The following is a 20,260-nucleotide window of genomic DNA, read 5'->3' on the forward strand; positions in this document are numbered from 1 at the left end:
CTTTAAAGAAACTAAATATTAGTTTATATGACCACATGTAAAACAAAAAGTCAAAATAAGGTAATTTTTTAATGATGCACAATATAAACTAAGTGCAGACGTAGAGACATTTCCAGGTAACTGAGATGATATGCTGCCGTGCGCGCTGCCTTTACGGATTTCTAGGAGACACACAGTCGGGGAGCATTACGTTACAAAGGCTATCATCAAAGCACCTGTGAGCAACAGAGAGGGAAAGAACCAAAGAAAACTGGATGGGAGAGGAAGGGGAGAAAGCATGCTGAGTGCTGGCCAAGTCTCTGCCAGCCTCCCCCCAGGGCCCTGTGCTGCCCAGCCACTCTGAAAAAGAACATTCCAGGCCCTCCAAAAAAATTCATAAAGTTACGAAGCCTATTCAAAGGGAGGCAGCACGGGCAGGAAAATGAACAAATTCACACCTGGACACTTGACCTGCAAACACTGAAATGCCGAGCTCTCCAGGAGCTCCTGCCAGACTTCCCCATGTTACTCTGCCTCTCTGAAGAGACTTTAATCTAGGAATGTGTGTTTTGGGGAAATATACATTTAAGGAAATAAAGTCTTCCATGTTCTCCTTATCACATGTGTAAGTATTTATTGATTAGACTCAATTCCAAATTAAGTGTTACATAAACGGCTAATACAATTTAGAAAGCAACTCAATAGCTTTCAGTGTGCATTACACCTGAGTCAAGGAAAGATACCTGTGGGGGGGAACCAACTAAGGAGCAGAATACACTTCCTACCACTGTGAGGAAAAACAGCCAATTTGTCAAATTCCTGGAGTAAAAACCTTAAAGCACAAATATTTGGTTACAAACATCTGCCGACTTTTAATGCTAAGCACATAACAACATAAATTCCAGGTCACTCCAGGAATCTTTCATTCCCAGTTTCAAGGATTTTTATGTGAATGACAATGCTGAGATTAGCAATCACTGCCATCGGAACTTTTGAGCAGTGTGCCAAGCACCGTGCTAGGAGCTTCTACACTCACTGCCTCAAATAATTCTTGCAATTTGAAAACACTTCCTGGATGTGAAAATGAGGCCCAGGTGGAGGCAAAGAGCTGTGCACAAAGCCACAGCCAATAAACAGGGGGGCTGCGCTCCTACTTCTTGGTTTTACCAACCTGTCAAGATCCTACTTAGGGATGCAAATCGAATCAATTTATTTTATAAGAATGAATGTAAAATAACTTATGCCAACCCTATGGATTTGTTGGATTCTCCAAAAGTTAATGGAATTTAGGTGGGGCAGTTGGGGGTGGGGGGGCTTGGGGTGGGGATTTCGGACCCTCAGAACCCATGTCTCTGACCTCTTATTTCCTCCCAGACATGATGCTGGAATTGCAAGCTGCTCCAGAGCAGAAAGAGACCCTTTCCTGCCTTTTACAAACACGGTATCCCTGCCTGCCCCTATCCCGCACCACACCCCCCAGGCTAGCCTCTACCCAGCGGTGGCAATGGTGGAATAAAGACGATTCTCACATTACATTAACCCGGACAAACACCAGCAAAAAGCTCCAGGCCTATGGGCTAATGGGATTTTCAAAAGGTGGCCCATGCAGAAACTAAATATGAAAATAAATAGTTTTAAGTTTATTTACATTACCAATGAAATGGCAACTTAAATCCCATTTGTCTAACCCCTCTCCTGCAATATCCATCTAAGGAAAAAAAAAATCACCTCACACAAAAGTAGCATTATGTTGCACCGTGTCTGGCCAATTCTCAAAGCAAACAGAAGCTTCTGGCAAACACTGAACACTTCACAAGTGACTTTGGCCATGAAGGCAGAATGGCAGAGTGGGTGTAGGTATTTTTCAAGGTTATCTTAAGTACAGTTTACCCTTGGACCAGGCAGGGGTTAGGGGCACCGAGGCCCGAGCGGTGAAACATTCACATATAACTCTAGACTCTACAAAAATGGAACAAATAACAGCCTGTTTTTGACCAGAAGTCTTACTGTATAATATGAAGGGCCACTTAACACACATTTTGTATGTTATGTATATACTATATTTTTAGAATAAGGTAAGACAGAAAAAATAAAATGTTTAAAAAATCATAAGGAAGAAAAAGTACACTTATGGCACTGCCCTGCACGTATCAGGAAAAATCAGCATCTAAATGGACCTGTGCGGTTCAAACCCCTGTTGTTCATGGGACAACTGTATACTCATTACCACTCGCTGTGTTAAGAGGTCTTATCTCCACGACAATTCACTCTCCAAATTTCACCAGAAGGCAAAATAACAAGCAAAGGGGATGTTGCTTAGGAAAGTTCATGCTCCTAATGTTTCTAGCTCTCCCCACACCTGTGCCGGAGGTGAACTTAGCAGTTAGCACAAGCCAGGCAAATACCCCTAACCTGGGTAAGGAGCTAACATCAATGAGTGAGGAGGAGCCTGGTCACTGTTTCTCCTGGATGGGATCGGCGGCAGTCTGTGCAGGACCCAGGGTTAGTTCTATCATCTAGAGAGATCCTCAGAGCTCTCCTGGCACCAGTGTTTAAATCTTTTTTTTTTTTTTTTAAGATTTATTTGAGAAAGAGAAGGAGTGGGAGGGGCAGAGGGAGACAGAAAGAGAGAGAGAGAATCTCAAGCAGACTCCACACTAAGTGCAGAGCCTGACGTGGGGCTCAATCTCATGACCCTGAGATCATGATTTGAACTAAAATCAAGAGTCGCATGCTTAAAGGAGTGAGCCATCCAAGTGTCACTGATACCACTATTAAAAAAAAAAAAAAATCAGGGGTGCCTGGGTGGCCCATTGGGTTAAGCCTCTGCCTTCAGCTCAAGTCATGATCTCAGGGTCCTGGGATCGAGCCCTGGGATCTCCGCTCAGCAGGGAGTCTGCTTCCTCCATTCTCTCTGCCTCTCTGCCTACTTGTGATCTCTATGTCATATAAATAAATAAAATTTTTTAAAAAAATAATCATATAGCCTTTAATTACAGTAAAAAATATTTATATTAAGTAAATGCTGAAAATTGATTCATTCTGTCCAAAACAGACAAAACTGTATTGAGATATCTGGTTTACTTAGGTTTCAGTGGAACTTAATGAGTAGAGAGGGATTATTTGGTCCCTTATTTAAAGGGGGGGAAAAAACCCATGAAGAACAGCAATGTATTCTGAATTAAAATACATTTACCTTTATCCAAGTCTTAAAAATTTCTCAGATCCTCCCCCAAACCTCCCAAAAAGACTAGAAAAGAAACATGTAGGACACTAGATGGCAGCAAAGCGCTGTACCAAGAACTCTGAGGGAGCAGGGACAGGGAATGGCCTCCTGCACGGAGTCACCCAAAGACCTTCACAGGGACCCTTCCACGTGTCCTCTTGACTTCCAACCCAAACCGAGATGAGAGCTCTAGCCAGCTTTCTGCAGGGCACTGAGAACAATAAATAAATTTCATCAAATTATAAAAACTCCACAAGTCAATAGTTCAATCACTGGAAAATTAGAGCCATTTATAGGCTTAACAGGATGACTTAGGGGGGGATTTATGATTTATAAACAAAAATCTGAATGAAAGGACGCAAGACGGGCATAAACAGCCACAACCTCAGCTCCCACCAATGAACGAAAACATCCACGTCAAAGTGAAAGCCCTGAGCACCTGTCTGGTGGTGATCCCCCTGCCCGCCCCGGGCTGCTTCCTCCACTGGCAAGCCCCCGCCTGCCAACACCCACACTCTCTTCTGCTCCTACGGATTATTCACCTGGTGCCCAAACACCCCTCAAATCAGTTGAACCAAGAACCAAACAAGCCTCCCTCTGCCTCCACCTGCCTCTCGCACTACCACCCCATTTCCCTCCTCCCTTCCCAGATGAGCTCTGCTCTGGCTGGCTCACCTCCTGCAGGGCCACTCTCTCAAGACCACGCCCCCACCCCCCACACTCGGTGGCAGCCGCTCCCACGGTGCCCTTCCACTGCGTCTCACCAGCACAGCCAAGGGGCCCTTCCTTATCTCTCCACCTTATCTCTCCAAGTCTCCTCCCATCTCACTGTGCTGGTCGATCTTCCTCCTCTCCCTGAGCTGTAAGTGCCGGCACAGCCCAGGGCTCTATCTTGGTTCTCGTTGGACACTCATTTCTAGGTCACCCTATCCACCCCATGGCTTTAAAAATCATCTCCAGGGGCTCCTGGGTGGCTCAGTGGGTTAAAGCCTCTGCCTTCGGCTCAGGTCATGATCCCGGGGTCCTGGGATTGAGCCCCGAATTGGGCTTGCTGCTCGGCGGGGAGCCTGCTTCCCCCTCTCTCTTTGCCTGCCTCTCTGCCTACTTGAGATCTCTGTCAGATAAATAAAATCTTTTTTAAAATTTCAAAAATAAAAAATAAAAATAATCTCCAACACATTTTTCAGGCTCAAAGCCTCCCCTCCCCTGAGCCCCAGACTCTTTCTCCCAGCTGTTGAATTAATGCCCTCCCCTGGATGCCTTAAGAAGCACCTCAAATCTAATAGGCCTGATACGTAACTTGGACAACCTGCTCCATCTCAGGAAAAGCCATCCCTGTTTTCCCTGTAGATGAGATCAAAACCAAAGACCTCATTCTTGGGTGTGCTGTCTCTAGATTCCCACATCCAGCCCATCATCAAGCCTGGATCTATTTTCACCGAGAACCAGGGCCTCAGGGCCCAGGGCCACAGCCAGACATGTGAAAGGAGAGACTACCAGCAGGGCCCAGGGACACCCTCTCCACGCAGGTGGCCATCCCCTCACTGTCAAGCCTCATTGTGGTAGGTCATCCTGTAACACTAGCAACACCCCCCGGGTCAGGGACACTGTCCACATGCATCTCCATTCCCCTGTAACTCCACATCTTCTCTTCTACACGAGCTCTAGGGGGGCAGGGACATGTCATTCGTCTTCGTATGACCAGCACCTAGAAGGTTTCCTGGTGCGTGAACTTACTTAATAAATATATTTATAAATAAGACATACCCTTTATTTAGGCATCTTCTGTACAAAAGAACAGTTCTACAACAGAGGCTCCCCACCGGTTGAAAAAATATATACAAGCATTAAACCACCTGGTATAAAAACACACAGAATAAAATGAAGCCATCGATTAAAATCTCCACTTCGCCACTGGTAATTACGTGACCTCAGGCAAGTCGATTAACCCGACCAATAAGGAACAGAGAGCATGGCGCGGAAGCCAGACAGACCTGGGTTCCACCCTTCAGTGAAGGCCCTCATCTCTCTCAGGCTGTTTTCCAATTGTAAAATGAAGCTACTGCCACCGTCTCACAGGGCTCTCAGCGAAGGGACATTCCCAGGCCATTCCCAGGCCCAGCACAAGGCCTGGCACAGACAAGCTAGAGCCCTCCCTTCCTCAGGACTCTTGACGGGCATCCGCCAAGGTGCCTTCAGCTCTAAGTGCCCACGACTCCAAGTGTTACAGACTCTTGATGAGAGACGGAATAAAGCAAACCCCACAGCGGAATATGCCACGCATCGAGAATCCCAAACAGACTTCTTTCCCATTCTCACGTGGCCACTGCTAATTCCTCTCAGAAACTCCCTCCCTGCTTTATCAGCTGATTATCATGAAGGAACCCCGACATCAAGAACGCCCCCTTGCCAAAAAAATACCATCTCTTGCTTTGGGTCAGGCCACAGGATCAAAGAAACTGGTGACTCTTGAGAAAGATTAAGACGGAGCAACGTTGTCCGTCACCTCAGCTACAGTCGAGGCTCCAGAGGTCTGTCTCTGCTCTTCATACTTCCAACTGATCTCTCCCAGCAGACGCCAACCTCCTTCTCCAGTCTCCGCGCCCTGCGGAGCACTGCGGGCTTCTCTGCCCGGCTCAGGCCATTCCTGCTAACACGGGTCTTTCCAGCCACTCTGCACACTCCAAGCAAACACCTTCTCCAGTGATCCTAGTTCGAGCTGCTATACTTTTTTTCCCCTGAGGTCAGGGGAATGCACTACAGACTGAGCTGCCAGGTGCCCCAGAACTGCTTATATTTCTATACACATGACTCAAACCTCTAATCATTAATTATGACCACTTAGTATAACTAACTAAAAATGAATAAAAATAACTACCATGTCCTAAGCACTTACTATGTGCTCCAAAGTTTATATTTATCATCTTACTAGTGGTCAGGGTTGTCCACTCGGTACGTGGTATTATCCCCATTTGACAGATGTCTACACTGAGGCTTAGAGAGGTCAGGGAGCTTCCCAGGGTGATAGACAAGTGGCAGAACGAGCACCCGAGGGCAGGCCAGCCTGGCTCTAGAGGCAGGAAACACAAGGGTCCCAGTGAACTGCTTGTGTTCTCAAGGGGACCGCACGGGAGAGCAGTGACTCACCTCCGTGCAACCCGGGGTGCTGGGCACAGCCCCTTGTACTTCTGGCACACTCTGCTGAATGAGTAATCCTTACCCCCAAAACAGTCTCCTCGCCTGGGTATTCACGTAAGAGCACTGTGTACCTGCCACGGCAACAAGTTACGGACAACACCCTGCCATCCTCTCGCCGCCCAGGCACACTGCGCCAGCAGCATTAGAAACCGCTGGCTGCCGTCTAGCTACCGAGCTCGCTCAGAAGAGTTTTCATTTTCCCTCATAAAAATCCAAGATAAAGTGCTTCTCAACAACAGCCTTGTAATTCCATCTCGCAAGAATTACTTAAGTGCAAAAATATTCTCTCCTTTCTACTTAAGTGATGTTATCACTGAGTATGATCACTGCCCGATGACGACTGAAAAGGCCAATGTTCATTCAATAGCTCTTGACCTACTAAGAACATGTGAAGATAGTGGCTCTATTCACTGTGGCTGCAGCTGCTTATTACCAAGACTGAGCTATTACCCTCTGTCCTCTGGACCCCTGCCAGTGGGCGGCTTTGCCTTGGATGACGCCCCTCTGCTCGGGATGGCCTATTTCTGGGAGGGTTGTGGGGCGTCCAGGCTGGGAGCAGGGCTCAGTGTTGAAGCAAGGCTTTGGTGTGTCAGAGGACCAGAGGACGTCTCTGCTGGTGGGGGTCCCTCTTTGGTTCACTGGGATGACGCTACCTGACGCTTCCTGCCACACAGCCACTGCACAGACTGAGCCCAGACAACTGGACTTCAGAGCTGGCGACCCTGCCGGGACCCCAGAGCTTGCTGCTGCTGCGCCTGCTCCCTCCGAAGCTCCCTAGTGCCCAGAGGTGATGAGCACAGGAACTGACCTCACAAACATGACCCCTCAGCTGCTGGGCCAGGTGGAGAGTTCCCTGGGTCAACAGCCTCTATTTGGATGGGAGACTGGCTACTCCAAGCACTGCCAGATTTCCCAAGGGCATAGAAGCATCCTGCTAGTACAGGTGACACCTGGGACAGCGCCTTGACCAAGAGCAGGTGTGTGCGTGCGGTAAAAAATGTGTAACATAACATGACCATCTTAGCCGTTTCTAAGTGTCCAGTTCAGGGGCACTAAGCACCTTCGCACTGTTGGGCAGCCGTCCCCACATCTGTCTCTTCCCAGAGACTCCGCCCCCTTACATTCTCGCTCCCCATCCCTCCTACCCAGGACCTGGCACTCACCATCCCACTCTCTCTGTGAGTCTAACTCCTTGAGATGCCTCACACAGGTAGAAGAATCATGCAGTCTTTGTCTTTTTGTGGTTTGGCTTATCTCGCTGAGCGTAAGGCCCTCAAAGTTAATCCCTGTTGAAGCAGGTGCCAGAATGTCCTTTCTTTTCAAGGCTCAGCAATACCCCACTGCAGGGAGGGACTCTATTTCCTTTATTTTTTCATGCACTGATGGGACGCTCGAGTTGCTTCTACCTTTGGGCTGTTGTGAATTACACGGCTATGAACAAGGGTGTCCAAATATCTCTTTTGAGTTGTTTTCATTGACTTTGGATAATATGTATACTTAGAAGTGAAATCACTGGGTCAGATGGTAATTCTATTTTAACTTTTTCAGAAACAATTATTGTTTTTAAAGTTTTACTGTTGACCAGTGTACCACTATTGAATTAAAGATAGCGATGAAGTCTGCACTGCTAACGAAAGCTGCTGGTGAGGGGGAGGGCTCCTTCCACACGTCTAGCCCTCAGGAGTGGACACGTCCCCATTATGATTTAGGAAGTTCACAGAAAATATGTTTCAAGAAGTCATAGCTCTTAAACGTGGAGAGCTGTCTGCATAATCTTCACTGCAAAATACGAAAGCCAGTACAACATAGGCAAGTTCATATTCTCTGAATACTCAAAGTACTTGGAGAATACACATTTAAATGTGAAACCTAAAAGTACTGGGGAAAAATTTTTTTAAAAAGATGTCAACAGAGGCCTCTGTGGGGCTCAGATGATTAAGTGTCTGCCTCTGGCTCAGGTCATGATCCCAGGGTCGTGGGATCAAGCCCCGCATCGGGTTCTCTGCTCAGCGGGGAGCCGAGCCTGCTTGTCCCTCTCTCCCTGCCTCTGTCTCTCAAATAAATAAAATCTTTTAAAAAATTGTTAACAAAAAGCATGTATTTATTATATTTCTATAAAAACAATGTATAATGATAAAGATAAAAATAATACTCAAGAATCTTACCATGGGTATTTATGAGGATTATAAAGGTGCTGTTTGTGTATTTTGTTATGTTTCTGAGTTTCTTTACAAAGCTGGTTAAACTCTTCCTCCCAAAAAGAACAGGTAACTTTGTGAAAAAATAAATTAAAATAGCACAAAAACTAAATCCATTGCCTGAACCACTCAGAGGAAAACATCAAGCTGAGCACCCAGGGGCCTTTCCCATTCCAGGAACAACCACCACCTCTAACAAACTTCCAGGAACGCTCAGGGAGGGGGAGGAATAGGAAATACCCGTAGTATAAGAGAGATTAACCCAGAAACCTGGTATTTCAAGTAGATTCGCTTCTTGCCGCATTTCTATTATGTTCAACTCACATAGACTGTGGTGACTTTCACTCAGAAAAAACAAGAGCTTAGGGATCCAGAAAAGCCACCAGAGAGTGTCTCAGAAAACAAGAACTCCGACAGCACACTTGTCTCGTCACAAAAAGCTCCATCTTTATGTTTTTTTCTCAAGTGCTGGCAGCACAGTAATCACCCAACACTGGTCACCCTGAGGCCATTAAAATAAGCCATTCTCATATTGTAATAACTGAGGACCATAAATATTATAACTGAAAATACTGAGATAATCCAAACAAAATATACATGCAATAAAATGATCTGAAACATCACTGAGAACTCCTCCGTCTTAGTTCTCATGCCTCCATTCAATAATTTATCAGGCTAAATAGCAATGATCACATGTCTACTCCCTCTACGGAGCAGCTCTAGAGGACAAGGACCTCACTTTCCTTCTGTACCCCCTGTCTTTCCACAGCAGCAGTTCAACAAATAAGCATTCAGGGCTCTCTGACGTCCCAGTTTCCTTGGAGGAGGGTTAAAATATTAATTTTAGACTTAGTAAAATTACATATGCACATTATAACTTCCAGTGTAATCATACAAAAAACTAAGAATGGTATCTAGTGGGGGAGCTTGGGTGGCTCAGTAGGTTAAGCATCTGCCTTTACCTCGGGTCATGGTCTCAGGATTCTGGAATAGAGCCCCTCATCAAGTTCCTTGCTCAGCAGGGAGTCTGCTTCTCCTTCTACCCCACTCCCCTGGCTCATGTTCTTTCTCCCTTACACTCCCTCTCTCAAATAAATAAATAAAATCTTTAAAAAAAAAATCAAGAATCCAAAAGAAGGCTAGCAAAAAAGCAAGACAAAAAAACTGAAACAGGTAGGTAGGAAAAATAATATAAAACAGGTACATAAAATTCCAAATATCTCATAGATATAATAAACATAAATGGAGTACATGATCATGTTAAATGATCAAGACTGACAAATTAACAGAATTTTAATAATAGGCTATTTAGAGTGAAATAAACCAGAGAAAAGGACTGAAAAAGATAACCACGTAAATTCTAACCAAAAGAAAGCTGGGATAACTATATTAGTATCAGTAAAAACAGACTTAATCCTTAGTAACGCTTAAAAAGAGTCCCTTCGTAATTATAAAAGCTTAAAATTACAAGATGTTGTGTATCAAGTCTAAATGGTATCCTTGATTCAACACTCAAAGCAAATACAACTGGAATAATATGGAAAATCCATAATCAAAGGAAATTATGTCTCTCATAAATAAACAGAAAACAGACTCAGACTCCTCTACCAATGCCCTCCCCAATCAGATGGATGAGGAGACCTAACAACCTCACAAACGTGACCCAAAAAGAGCCACTGAGATATACCCGTATAGAATACCAGAATACACATCACCCCCCCGCCACCTCCCACAGGACCCTACAGATACTAAAAAAAAATACACTGATCCCAGGGTGGGGAAGACTCTAGCCCAGGAGGGAGATGCCGCTGCCCCAGAGCTGACGCATAAGGTGAGTGAGAACCACTCTGCTCTTATCAGTCACTGAGGTTTGGGGGTTATTCTGATATAACCCAATGAAAGCTAATAGACCAAGGTTATTAATATTTCTTTGGAAATATTCTTTGGAATTAACCACCTTTGCCAATGACCATAATATTTGAATCACATTTAGAAATTAAAACAAAAATCCACAATGGCTGCTGCTCTCTTTCCATTTTACCAGTTGAAAATATTGTCTGAACTAACTGGGGACTTATCCTGATGTACTCCCACTTTTCTGTGGATAGTCTTAATGTTTTAATGTTCTGAAAACTGAGACAATGCAAGGAAGTCGATTAAAACTCAGCTTTTAAAAACAGATGATTACAGGAAATTTTCACATAAAAGTTATTATTCATAAAAACTGTATAAAAACAGTTTTTCCAACTATAAATCTCAGTAAGTAATATGAGCATGCTAAGAAATGAGGCTATTAATTTTCGGTTAAAAAAATCATCTCTTTAGGGGCACCTGGGTGGCTTAGTTGGTTAAGCGACTGCCTTCGGCTCAGGTCATGATCCTGGAGTCCCAGAATTGAGTCCTGCATCGGGCTCCCTGCTCGGCAGGGAGTCTGCTTCTCCCACTGACCTTTCTTCACTCACGTTTCTCTCTCTCTCTCTCAAATAAATAAATAAATTTTTTTAAAAATCACCTCTTTATTTAAAAATATAAATGGCACACACATTCACTATTTTAAAAACCTGACAGGTCGGGAAACCTGGGTGGCTCAGTCGGTTAATAACGCATCTCGCTTTGGCTCAGGTCATGATCTTAGGGTCCTGGGATTAAGCCTCTGAGTTAGGCTCCCTGTGGAGCAGGGAATCTGCTTCTCTCTCTCCCTCTGCTCTACCCCCATCCCCTTCTCTGCTTGCTCACTCTCTCTCGTGCTCTCTCTCAAATAAATAAATAAAATCTTTAAAAAATAAAAATAAAACAATAAAAACCTGACAGGTCACAAGTACTCTGTAAGATTACGTTAATGGGGAAAGTGTTTCAGAGTGCCTAGCTGAGTCAAGACCTCAAGCTCAGAACGGTGATCCTGAATCCACGCTCTGGCTCTGCCATGTACTCGATAAACAACTTTCTCTTCATCTCTGGGAACCTTACTTTAATCATATATACATATATATCTATATATAAAGTGTAGACAAATATGATTAAATGTAATGCATGCAAACAGCTTAGCATAGGGATGGAATATAAAACACGTTAAGTGTCAGTTGATAGTATTTTCAAAGGCAATGACGTAGTACATCACAAAGTTTTAAAAACAGGGGGCAGAAGTGAAAGCAGTCCCTCATCCACCACTTCTATGTGTCAAAATCACTTGGATAAAACCTTTTAAATGCTTGACCTTGAATTCCCACTAAAAACTTACCAAGTCACAGAACTCGAACACCAGGAGATAGGGAATTGCTTCTACACACTGTCCAACACACTGAAGAACATTCGGATGCTGAAGAATGCTGGAAAATAAAATCACAGTGTTGTTCACTAGGGAGCATGCTAGCAGAACTGCTCAAATAGTGAACTAAATTTTAAATTCATGATGACTAAAATATGCTAAATAGCAAAGTCATCTTAAAGATGTGATTTCCAACAGACTACAGACCATGTTTACAGAACGCATATTAAGGTTTACTTACTAGTAAGGTTCTCCATTTTTCAAAAAAGTATCTTGTTCCTTTGGGCTTGCACTTGCTTTTAACTCCTTCACTATTACTCTTGCTACGCTGGTGCCCGTGTAAATCTCTCCAAGGAGGACCTAAAACCAAAGAACAGTTTTTCACTTCACTTCCTTCGAAATGGTAAAGTAGTATGTCTTTCTATCAGGAACAGAGTACGGGAAAAATAAATTAAGCAACAATTAGGCCTTCTGCAATGAAAATACTACCTCAGAAAAAAACTTGAAAAATGAAACCATTTTCTTTCAGTATGAAACTGTTCACTGGGTACTGAAGCACTCATACACGTATCTGCATTTCTTTTTTATTTATTATAAAATTGTACCATACTTTCACGGATATGACCAATGACATCACAGAAGAGTCATTTATAAGTTCAGTTCAAACATAACTCAAATGTTTCCCAAAACACTTCAACTGGGTTTTGTTATTTTGTCTCCTTCACATAAGAGAAAGTAAACTGATACACAGGCAATGTACAAATACACTCTCATTGCATTATAACTTTAAAAATCTATGGCATTCCAATTATTCCAGACCTGTATCTTATACTAAAACTTCAGTCAAAACACAAGAAAAAAAATATGACACTGAAGTGAACAGAATATAAAATGAATGAAAATAATGGGGTGCCTGGATGGCTCAGTTAGTTGCACAACTGACTCTTGATTTAGGCCCAGGTCACAATCTCAGGGTGGTAGGATCGAGCCCTGCACTGGGCTCCACGCTCAGCACGGAGTCTGCTTGGGATTCCCTCCCCTCCCTCTGCCCCTCCTGCTTGTGCTCTCACTCTCTCCCTCTCTCTCTAGAATAGATAAATCTTTTTTTAAAAATGAATGAAAGGGACGCCTGGGTGGCTCAGTTATTAAGCGTCTGCCTTCAGCTCAGGTCATGATCTCAGGGTCCTGGGATTGAGCCCAGCATAGGGCTCCCTGTTCAGTGCGGAGCCTGCTCTCCCTCTGCCTTCCCCTCTGCTTGTGTGCATTCTCTCTGTCTCTCTCAAATAAATAAAATCTTTTTTAAAAAAATGAATGAAAATAAAAGCACACTACAAGTAAAACAACAAATATAAATACTGGACAATACAAAGGCATTTCAAAACATAATATTTAAGACGAAAATAAGTAAAACTTTTTATTTAAATTAAGAATGATCAAAACTAAAAAGCCTTCTTTTTAAAATAGTTTTTAATAGTTTTATCAAGTAGATTAATTTTAATGCCCTAGAAATAGACAGTAAGGCTTTGAACAGAATATAACATGTTTATTAAGAATGTAAAGGCAGAATGGGGTGCCTGGGTGGCTCAGTGGGTTAAAGCCTCTGCCTTCGGCTCAGGTCATGATCCCAGAGTCCTGGGATCGAGCCCTACATCGGGCTCTCTGCTCAGCAGGGAGCCTGCTTCCCTTCTTCTTTCTCTGCCTGCCTCTCTGCCTACTTGTGATCTCTGTCTGTCAAATAAATAAATAAATAAATAAATCTTTAAAAAAAAAAGAAGGTAAAGGCAGAACAATAAACAGAACAAGGAATTCTGATAATTAACCAAGTCATATACTATTCACTGAATAAAATATCCAGAAGTGAACGTCCTCATTTTAACACCAAATCTACCTGCACCTGTATCCGCACGCTGTTTTTATCCCCTTTTCAAGAGCACTCTTACAGTAACCTTCCTCTCTCCTGCATTAGCAGTTTCCCCACTGTAATGTAAAGAGGCTAAAAGAGCAGCACATCCTATAAAAACCAAAGCAAAGCAAAGCAAAAACAAAACAAAAACCCAATACCTTCCCTTGGCCCTTGGATGGTCCCAAACAGCTTGTACTCCATTTCTCTGCTCTCTTTTACAGTAAGACTCCTCAACAGGGTTGTCTAAATGTGCTGTCTCCACTTTCTCCCTTGTGCCCACCACATGTGAGCACATGACCTCTCTACAGCCTCTATGACAACCCCATGGCCCTCACGTGCTGGGCCCTACCTCTCCCAGTCCTCATCTTAGCTTGCCAGCACCATTTACTACCATTCATCTTCATGGCACTCCGTTTCCACGGACTCTCAGAACACCCCACTCTTCTGCACCCCTTCCTACTCCTGGCTGTCACCTCAGCTTCCATCACCGACCTGCGCTGACCTCTCCTTGCCGCAGACCCTCAGGGCTTGGTCCTTGTGCCTCCCCCTCTTTTTGACGTTCACAGTCTTGGTGATTCCAACTAGTCTCATACCTCTGAATACCAGTTATAGACAGAGCTCTCCCAAATGTGTATCTTTGGCCTGGAACCTCTCCCTTGAGCCCCAGATGTATACCCCAACTGCCCACTCCGTACTTCCATCTGGATGCCTAACAGCCATCCCATCTAACCTAACCCAAAGCGACCTCCTGACTTCCTCCTCCATGCCCACTTCTCCTTAATCTTTCCCATTTCCCGGGCCAGCAATTCTGTTCTTCCCGCCAATCAGGCCATAAGCAGCCATCCTTGATTCCCCGCCTCCAGACTCCACATCTGACCGACCTCCAGTCCCGCATGCTCGTATCTGAAAATCCACACTGACACGCACCACTTCTCACGGCTCCATGCTGTCATTCAAGTCCAAGCCTGCCTGCATCTCCCCCTGTTGTGACTACTGCAGCCTTCTGACCAATTTTCCCACCTTCCCCTTCGTCTTCCATCACATAATCGCCCAAGTGATCCCTTTATAGGAAAGCCAGATTGCGGCAGTCCTCTCTCAGACGCTGGAGTACTTTCCCAGCTCACTCTGAGTAAAAGTCCCTAAATGCATATACTCTATCTCACATCACTTGGTTCCCCCACACCCCTCTGAGCCAGTCTCCCACTCCTGATTGTCTGTGGTCTGATCACTGGCCACCACACCACGACAACAGGCTTGGGTCTCGGCTTCATCAGGGCAAGGGTTCTCGTTTGCTTGCTGCCACACAGGCCAGGACTTCACCTACCTTCCTCCACACTGAACCCTCAGCACCAAAAACAACATGTGATGCACAACAGGTTTTGCCAAATGGCTTAGAAGATTTGGTCACTAATAAAGGTTGGATGACATCAAAGACACAGGACTGACAAACAACTCTGATGGAAAGCCAAGACACACAAGATGGCTGATCACTGAACAAACACCTCTTCTTGTCTTGACCACCCTGTTTATGAGGCAATCGCCACTCAGGAACCTTTGACACAGAACCACTGTTAGTTACATCACAGAAATAGCTGCGATAATAAGATTATTCCTTCTGAATATCCCTTGGTAAAAAGACCAACAAGACACTGTTTCAATTTGTCCTTTGACAGCCTATGAGAAATAGAGGACAGATCTTTGCCATGGTTTCCATTGTAGTAATACCATGTATCAACGGTTCTAAAGTGGTTTAAGTATTGTAAGGAAGAGCGGGGAGAAAGGGAGAAGAATTAAAAAACAAATAATTTGCCTTGAGGAGGATAAAGAGCTTCTAAAATTCCAGTCTCTCATCCCTTCTTACTGTTCTATGCCAACAATTAGAAAAGTACCTGATATATAAATAAAAGACCTTCTTGGAAAAAGGCATACACCTAGAAACCCTGAAGTTCAAATTCCTGTGTGGTTTCAGGGTGCAAAGAGTAGACTTAACTGGTACCATAGCAACTAAGAGAATATGGAATGTTCTACAATACAATTCTTCATTAGCTTTAGATTCTAAACACTGTAAGTAGAAGGGGAAAAAAAAAAGATGTAAACAACATTTTACCTTTCCAAACCAGCCATTTCCAATTTCTTGAATGTAGTTTAGACTGTGGCGGGCAACTTGAGACTTCAAACCTTCTGTAGGAAAAAGAATATAAAAAGTAAATATGGGCATTTAACTGAAATAAAATATTAAATATATAATCTAAAGAATAAACAGAAACATAAATTTAAAGCTTTGCTAATTAAGGTAGAAATCAATTCAAATAAACATACCATCATTTTCAAACTGATAAGGCCAAAATCACTTCAAGTTTTAAAACTGACAATATTTTTCTGAATGCATTTCCTACCTGATTATCTTTAACACTTTGCTCTCTGTTTTCTCATCTAACCCCTCTCCTATAGCCACTAATCACCATTCCAGTGGTTTTTACTTAGTCCTTAGCTTCACAGTGGAGGTGAAAATCTTGTCAAAATCTGTCATTGTCAACCTTCCCAGAACTTTGGAAGACAGTCAATGATTTCTGGAAACCAAATCAAACCAGAAGAAAGGCCACTGAAACAGGGTAGAATTTCTCTGTGTCTTTGAATTTATCAAGGCCCCACTCATCCCAGCCCCCGGCGCAGCAGTCAGTCTTCATGATGGCACATATTCTAGTGTGAATCCCAGTTCCAGACAGAGCGCAATGAGCCTTATTATTCCCAAGGAACTGTGTTTCCTTGTTCTGGAAGTTTCCCTGAGGGACTGCCACACTCCCTTGGTTTCACCAAACTCAGAACTCTATCAGGACAGAGGGTTCCTCAAAAACATATTCCTCAGAGCCCCTGGGTGGCTCAGTTGTTAAACAACTGCCTTTGGCTCAGGCCATGGTCCCAAGGTCCTGGGATCAAGCCCCAATCTTCAGGCTCCCAGCTGGGCAGGAAGCCTGCTTCTCCTCTCTCACTCCCCCTGCTTGTGTTCCCTCTCTTGCAGTGTCTCTGTCAAATAAATAGATAAAATCTTTAAAAAAAAAAAAAGTTCCTCAAAAACAGTGAAAGCCAAATGGACAACACTTCTATCTGGGGCAAAATGTAACAGTAGAGGCAAACAGTAGACATGCTGAAAGCTTTAGTGGAAAAGCAGGGGAGTGAGTTTTGGGAGATGAACAAGGGCTCTGAAAAGTTATTGCAATATACAGAGGAACCTTGAGAGCCACCTACGTGCCCAGGGAAGGACACACACTCATGGAAGGCTTGAGAAGAAGTAAACTTTCATCTCTAGCCAGGTCATGCCCAGCACAAGCAGGAGGTGATGACAAGGCAGAGTTGTAAGTAGCCTGGATAAGGAGTGTCCCAACATGGAGCTAAACTGCAAAGACCAAAGAATGCTTTTTTTGTTGTTTTCTTTCTTCTTCTAAACATATCGTATTATTCAAAAAGGTCCAATTTTCAACAAAAAAGTACAAAACATGCAAAGAAACAAGAAGGCATGGTCTACTCACAGGTACAAAGGAAATGTAAAAGAAAGTGTCCCTGAGAAAAGACAGACAGTGGCCTTACCAGGTAAGAATTTTTTTTTTAAAAGATTTTGTTTATTTGACAGACAGAGGTCACAAGTAGGCAGAAAGGCAGGCAGAGAGAGAGGAAGCAGGCTCCCTGCTGAGCAGAGAGCCCAATGCGGGGCTTGATCCCAGGACCCTGGGATCATGACCTGAGCCAAAGGCAGAGGCTTTAACCCACTGAGCCACCCGGGCAGTCCCAGATAAGACTTTAAATCAACTGTCTTAAACACGCTCAAACAGCAAAAGGAAATCATGGACAAAGAACTAAAGGGCACCAAGAGAATGATGTCCTGATAAGTAGAGAAGATCAGTAAGTAGATTCAGATTAGTAAAAGGAGCCAAATGCCAATTTGGAGCCAAAAGTATAACTGAAACAAAAAAATTCACTAGAGGGGTTCAACCAAAGACGGGAGCAGAGAGAAGCAGCAGTGAACTTGAAGAGAGTTCAAATAGAATTATCCAGGCTGAGCAGAAGAAAAAAGAATAATAAAAAAAAAAATCAATGAGCGGAGGCTAAGGGACTTGTGAGACAGCACCAAGGAACCATATACACATAAGAGCCCCAGAAAAAGAGGGGGAAGGGGGGACAGAACGAATATTTGAATATATAACAGTAAAAAAAGGTCTGAAGCTGATAAAAGGTTTGAATCTACACATCCAAGACGTTCAACAAATTCCAAGTAAGATAAACTCAAAGAAACGCATACTGAGACACATCATAATCAGACCGTCAAAAACCAAAGATGGAGAATCTTGAAAGCACCAAAAGGGACCCACTTGTACATATATAAGGGATCTTTGATTAGATTAACAACTGATTTCTCACCAGAAACCATGGAGGCCAGAAGGCAGCAGAATGTCACCTGTAACGTGCTGAAGGAAAAGAACCATTAAGCAAGAGTTCTATACCCGACAAAACTGTCTTCCAAAAAACTAAGGAGAAATTAAGATATCTCCAGATAAACATAAGTTTAGGGAGATTACTGCCACTATGCCTGCCCTCAAGAAATGTTGGAAGGAGTCCTTCAGGCTAAAGTAAAGGGACACTAAACAGTAACTGGAAGTCATATGAACAAATACAGATCACTGTTAAAACTACAGAGGTAAATATCAAAGCCAGCATTATTGTATTTTTGGTGTGCAGCTCTTCTTTTATTTTCTTATGTGATTTAAAAGACACATAAATTATAAATCTGGGATGCCTGGGTGGCTTGGTTGGTTAAGCAGTTGCCTTCGGCTTGGGTTGTGATCCCAGGGTATTGGGATCAAGTCCCACAGTGGGCTCCTGGATCAGTAGGGAGCCTGCTTCTCCCTCTGCCTGCTGCTCTCCCTGCTTGTACTCACTCGCTCTTTCTCTTTCTCTGACAAATATATAAAATCTTTAAAGAAAAAAAACTTAAAAAAATGAAAAATCTATGTTAATGGGTACATAAGATATGAGGATGTAATTTGTGATAACATAAAAGGACTGAATTGCAGAGTTTTTATATGGTACTGATGCTAAAAGTTGGTATCAATTGAAACACAACTGTTATAAATTGAAGGTAGTTGTGATCCCTAAGAAAATATCTAAAAAAATATAAACAAAAGGGAATGAGAAGGGAATCAAAATGGTAAACACACAAATCCCAGTGGCCTGTTTTGCAGAAATGGAAAAACTGATCCTACAATTCATACGTGGGGTAGCTCCGTCAGTTGGGCGTTTGCCTTCAGCTAGGGTCATGGTCCTGGGGTTCTGGATTAATTCCCATGTCTCAGACTCCCTGCTCAGCGGGGAGTCTGCTTCTCCCTCTCCCTCTGCCTGCTGCTCCCTCGTTTGTGTGTGCATTCTCTCTCTCTCTCTCAAATAAATAAAAAATCTTTTTAAAAAATAAATAAAATAAAAATCATATAAAATTTCAAGGGACTGAATGGCCAAAACATTCTTAAAAAACGAAGTTGGAAGATTCATAAGCGTCTCAATTCCAAAGCTATAATCACCAAAACACTGTGATACTGGCATAAGGCTAGATAGATACAGATCACTGGGATTGAGAGTCCTGAAATAAACACAGATATGATCAACTGATTTTCAACAAGGTGCTAAGATAAGCCAATGGGGGAAACAGTCTTTTCACAAATGGTTGCTGAGGCAACAAGCTACCCACCTGTAAAAAAATGAACCTGGAACCTTACTTCATACCATATACAAATATTTATGGGTCAAAGACCCAAATTTCAAAGGTAAAACTACAGAAGTAACAGAAGACAATATTGGTGAAAATTTTCATGACCTTGAGTTTGACAAAGGTTTCTTAAGTATGACACAAAAGCACAAGCAACAAAAGAAAAAAATAAATTGGACTTCATCAAAATTTAAAACTTTTGCATATCAAAGGACACTATCCAAAGAGTGAAAACACAACCCACAGAATGGGAGAAAAACTTGCAAATCACAGCATTATTGTGAAGCTATTAAATAATTAAGACCGTGTGGTACTGGAACAAGGAATTGACAAATTACTGAAATAGTACAGAAGGCCTGCAACAGACACATACACATATGGTGGGGTTTTTTTGTTCTGTTTTTATTTGGGAGAGAGAGAGCAAGAGAGAGGGGCAGAGAGAGAGGCCGACTCCCCAGTGAGCAAGGGCCCGACGTGAGGCTTGATTCCAGGACTCCAGCATCCTGACATGAGCCAAAGACAGACATTTAACTGGCTGAGCAACCCAGGCGCCCCTACATATGGAACTAAAAAGCAGAGAAGAATGAAAGGACCAATCAGTGAAGAAAGCTGAGAAAAGCACAGTAATCTACCAAAAAAGATTCATGGGTTCCCTAACACCATACTCAAAAATTAACTCAAGGTGGGTTATGGATTTAAATTAATTTAAATGTTAAAGCAAAACCTCAAAACACTGTAG

The 20,260-nt window shown here is 43.2% G+C and overlaps 1 protein-coding gene across 2 annotated transcripts in view; it reads right to left on the reverse strand.

Annotated features, from left to right (window-relative positions):
* The window catches only part of LMTK2 (lemur tyrosine kinase 2), an 82,350-nt gene that overhangs the window by 31,438 nt on the left and 30,652 nt on the right, over positions 1-20,260 (reverse strand). For both annotated transcript variants that reach the window (XM_013047071.2, XM_004774962.3), the window contains exons 4-6: positions 15,877-15,950; positions 12,108-12,226; positions 11,840-11,927 (exon numbers count right to left, since the gene is read on the reverse strand). In XM_013047071.2, the coding sequence (XP_012902525.2) occupies positions 11,840-11,927; positions 12,108-12,226; positions 15,877-15,950 (281 nt within the window). The remainder of the gene's footprint in view (positions 1-11,839; positions 11,928-12,107; positions 12,227-15,876; positions 15,951-20,260) is intronic.

Source organism: Mustela putorius, unplaced genomic scaffold, assembly GCF_011764305.1.
Source record: "Mustela putorius furo isolate JIRA1106 unplaced genomic scaffold, ASM1176430v1.1 tig00000139_pilon_pilon_pilon, whole genome shotgun sequence".
Classification (NCBI taxonomy): Eukaryota; Metazoa; Chordata; class Mammalia; order Carnivora; family Mustelidae; genus Mustela; species Mustela putorius.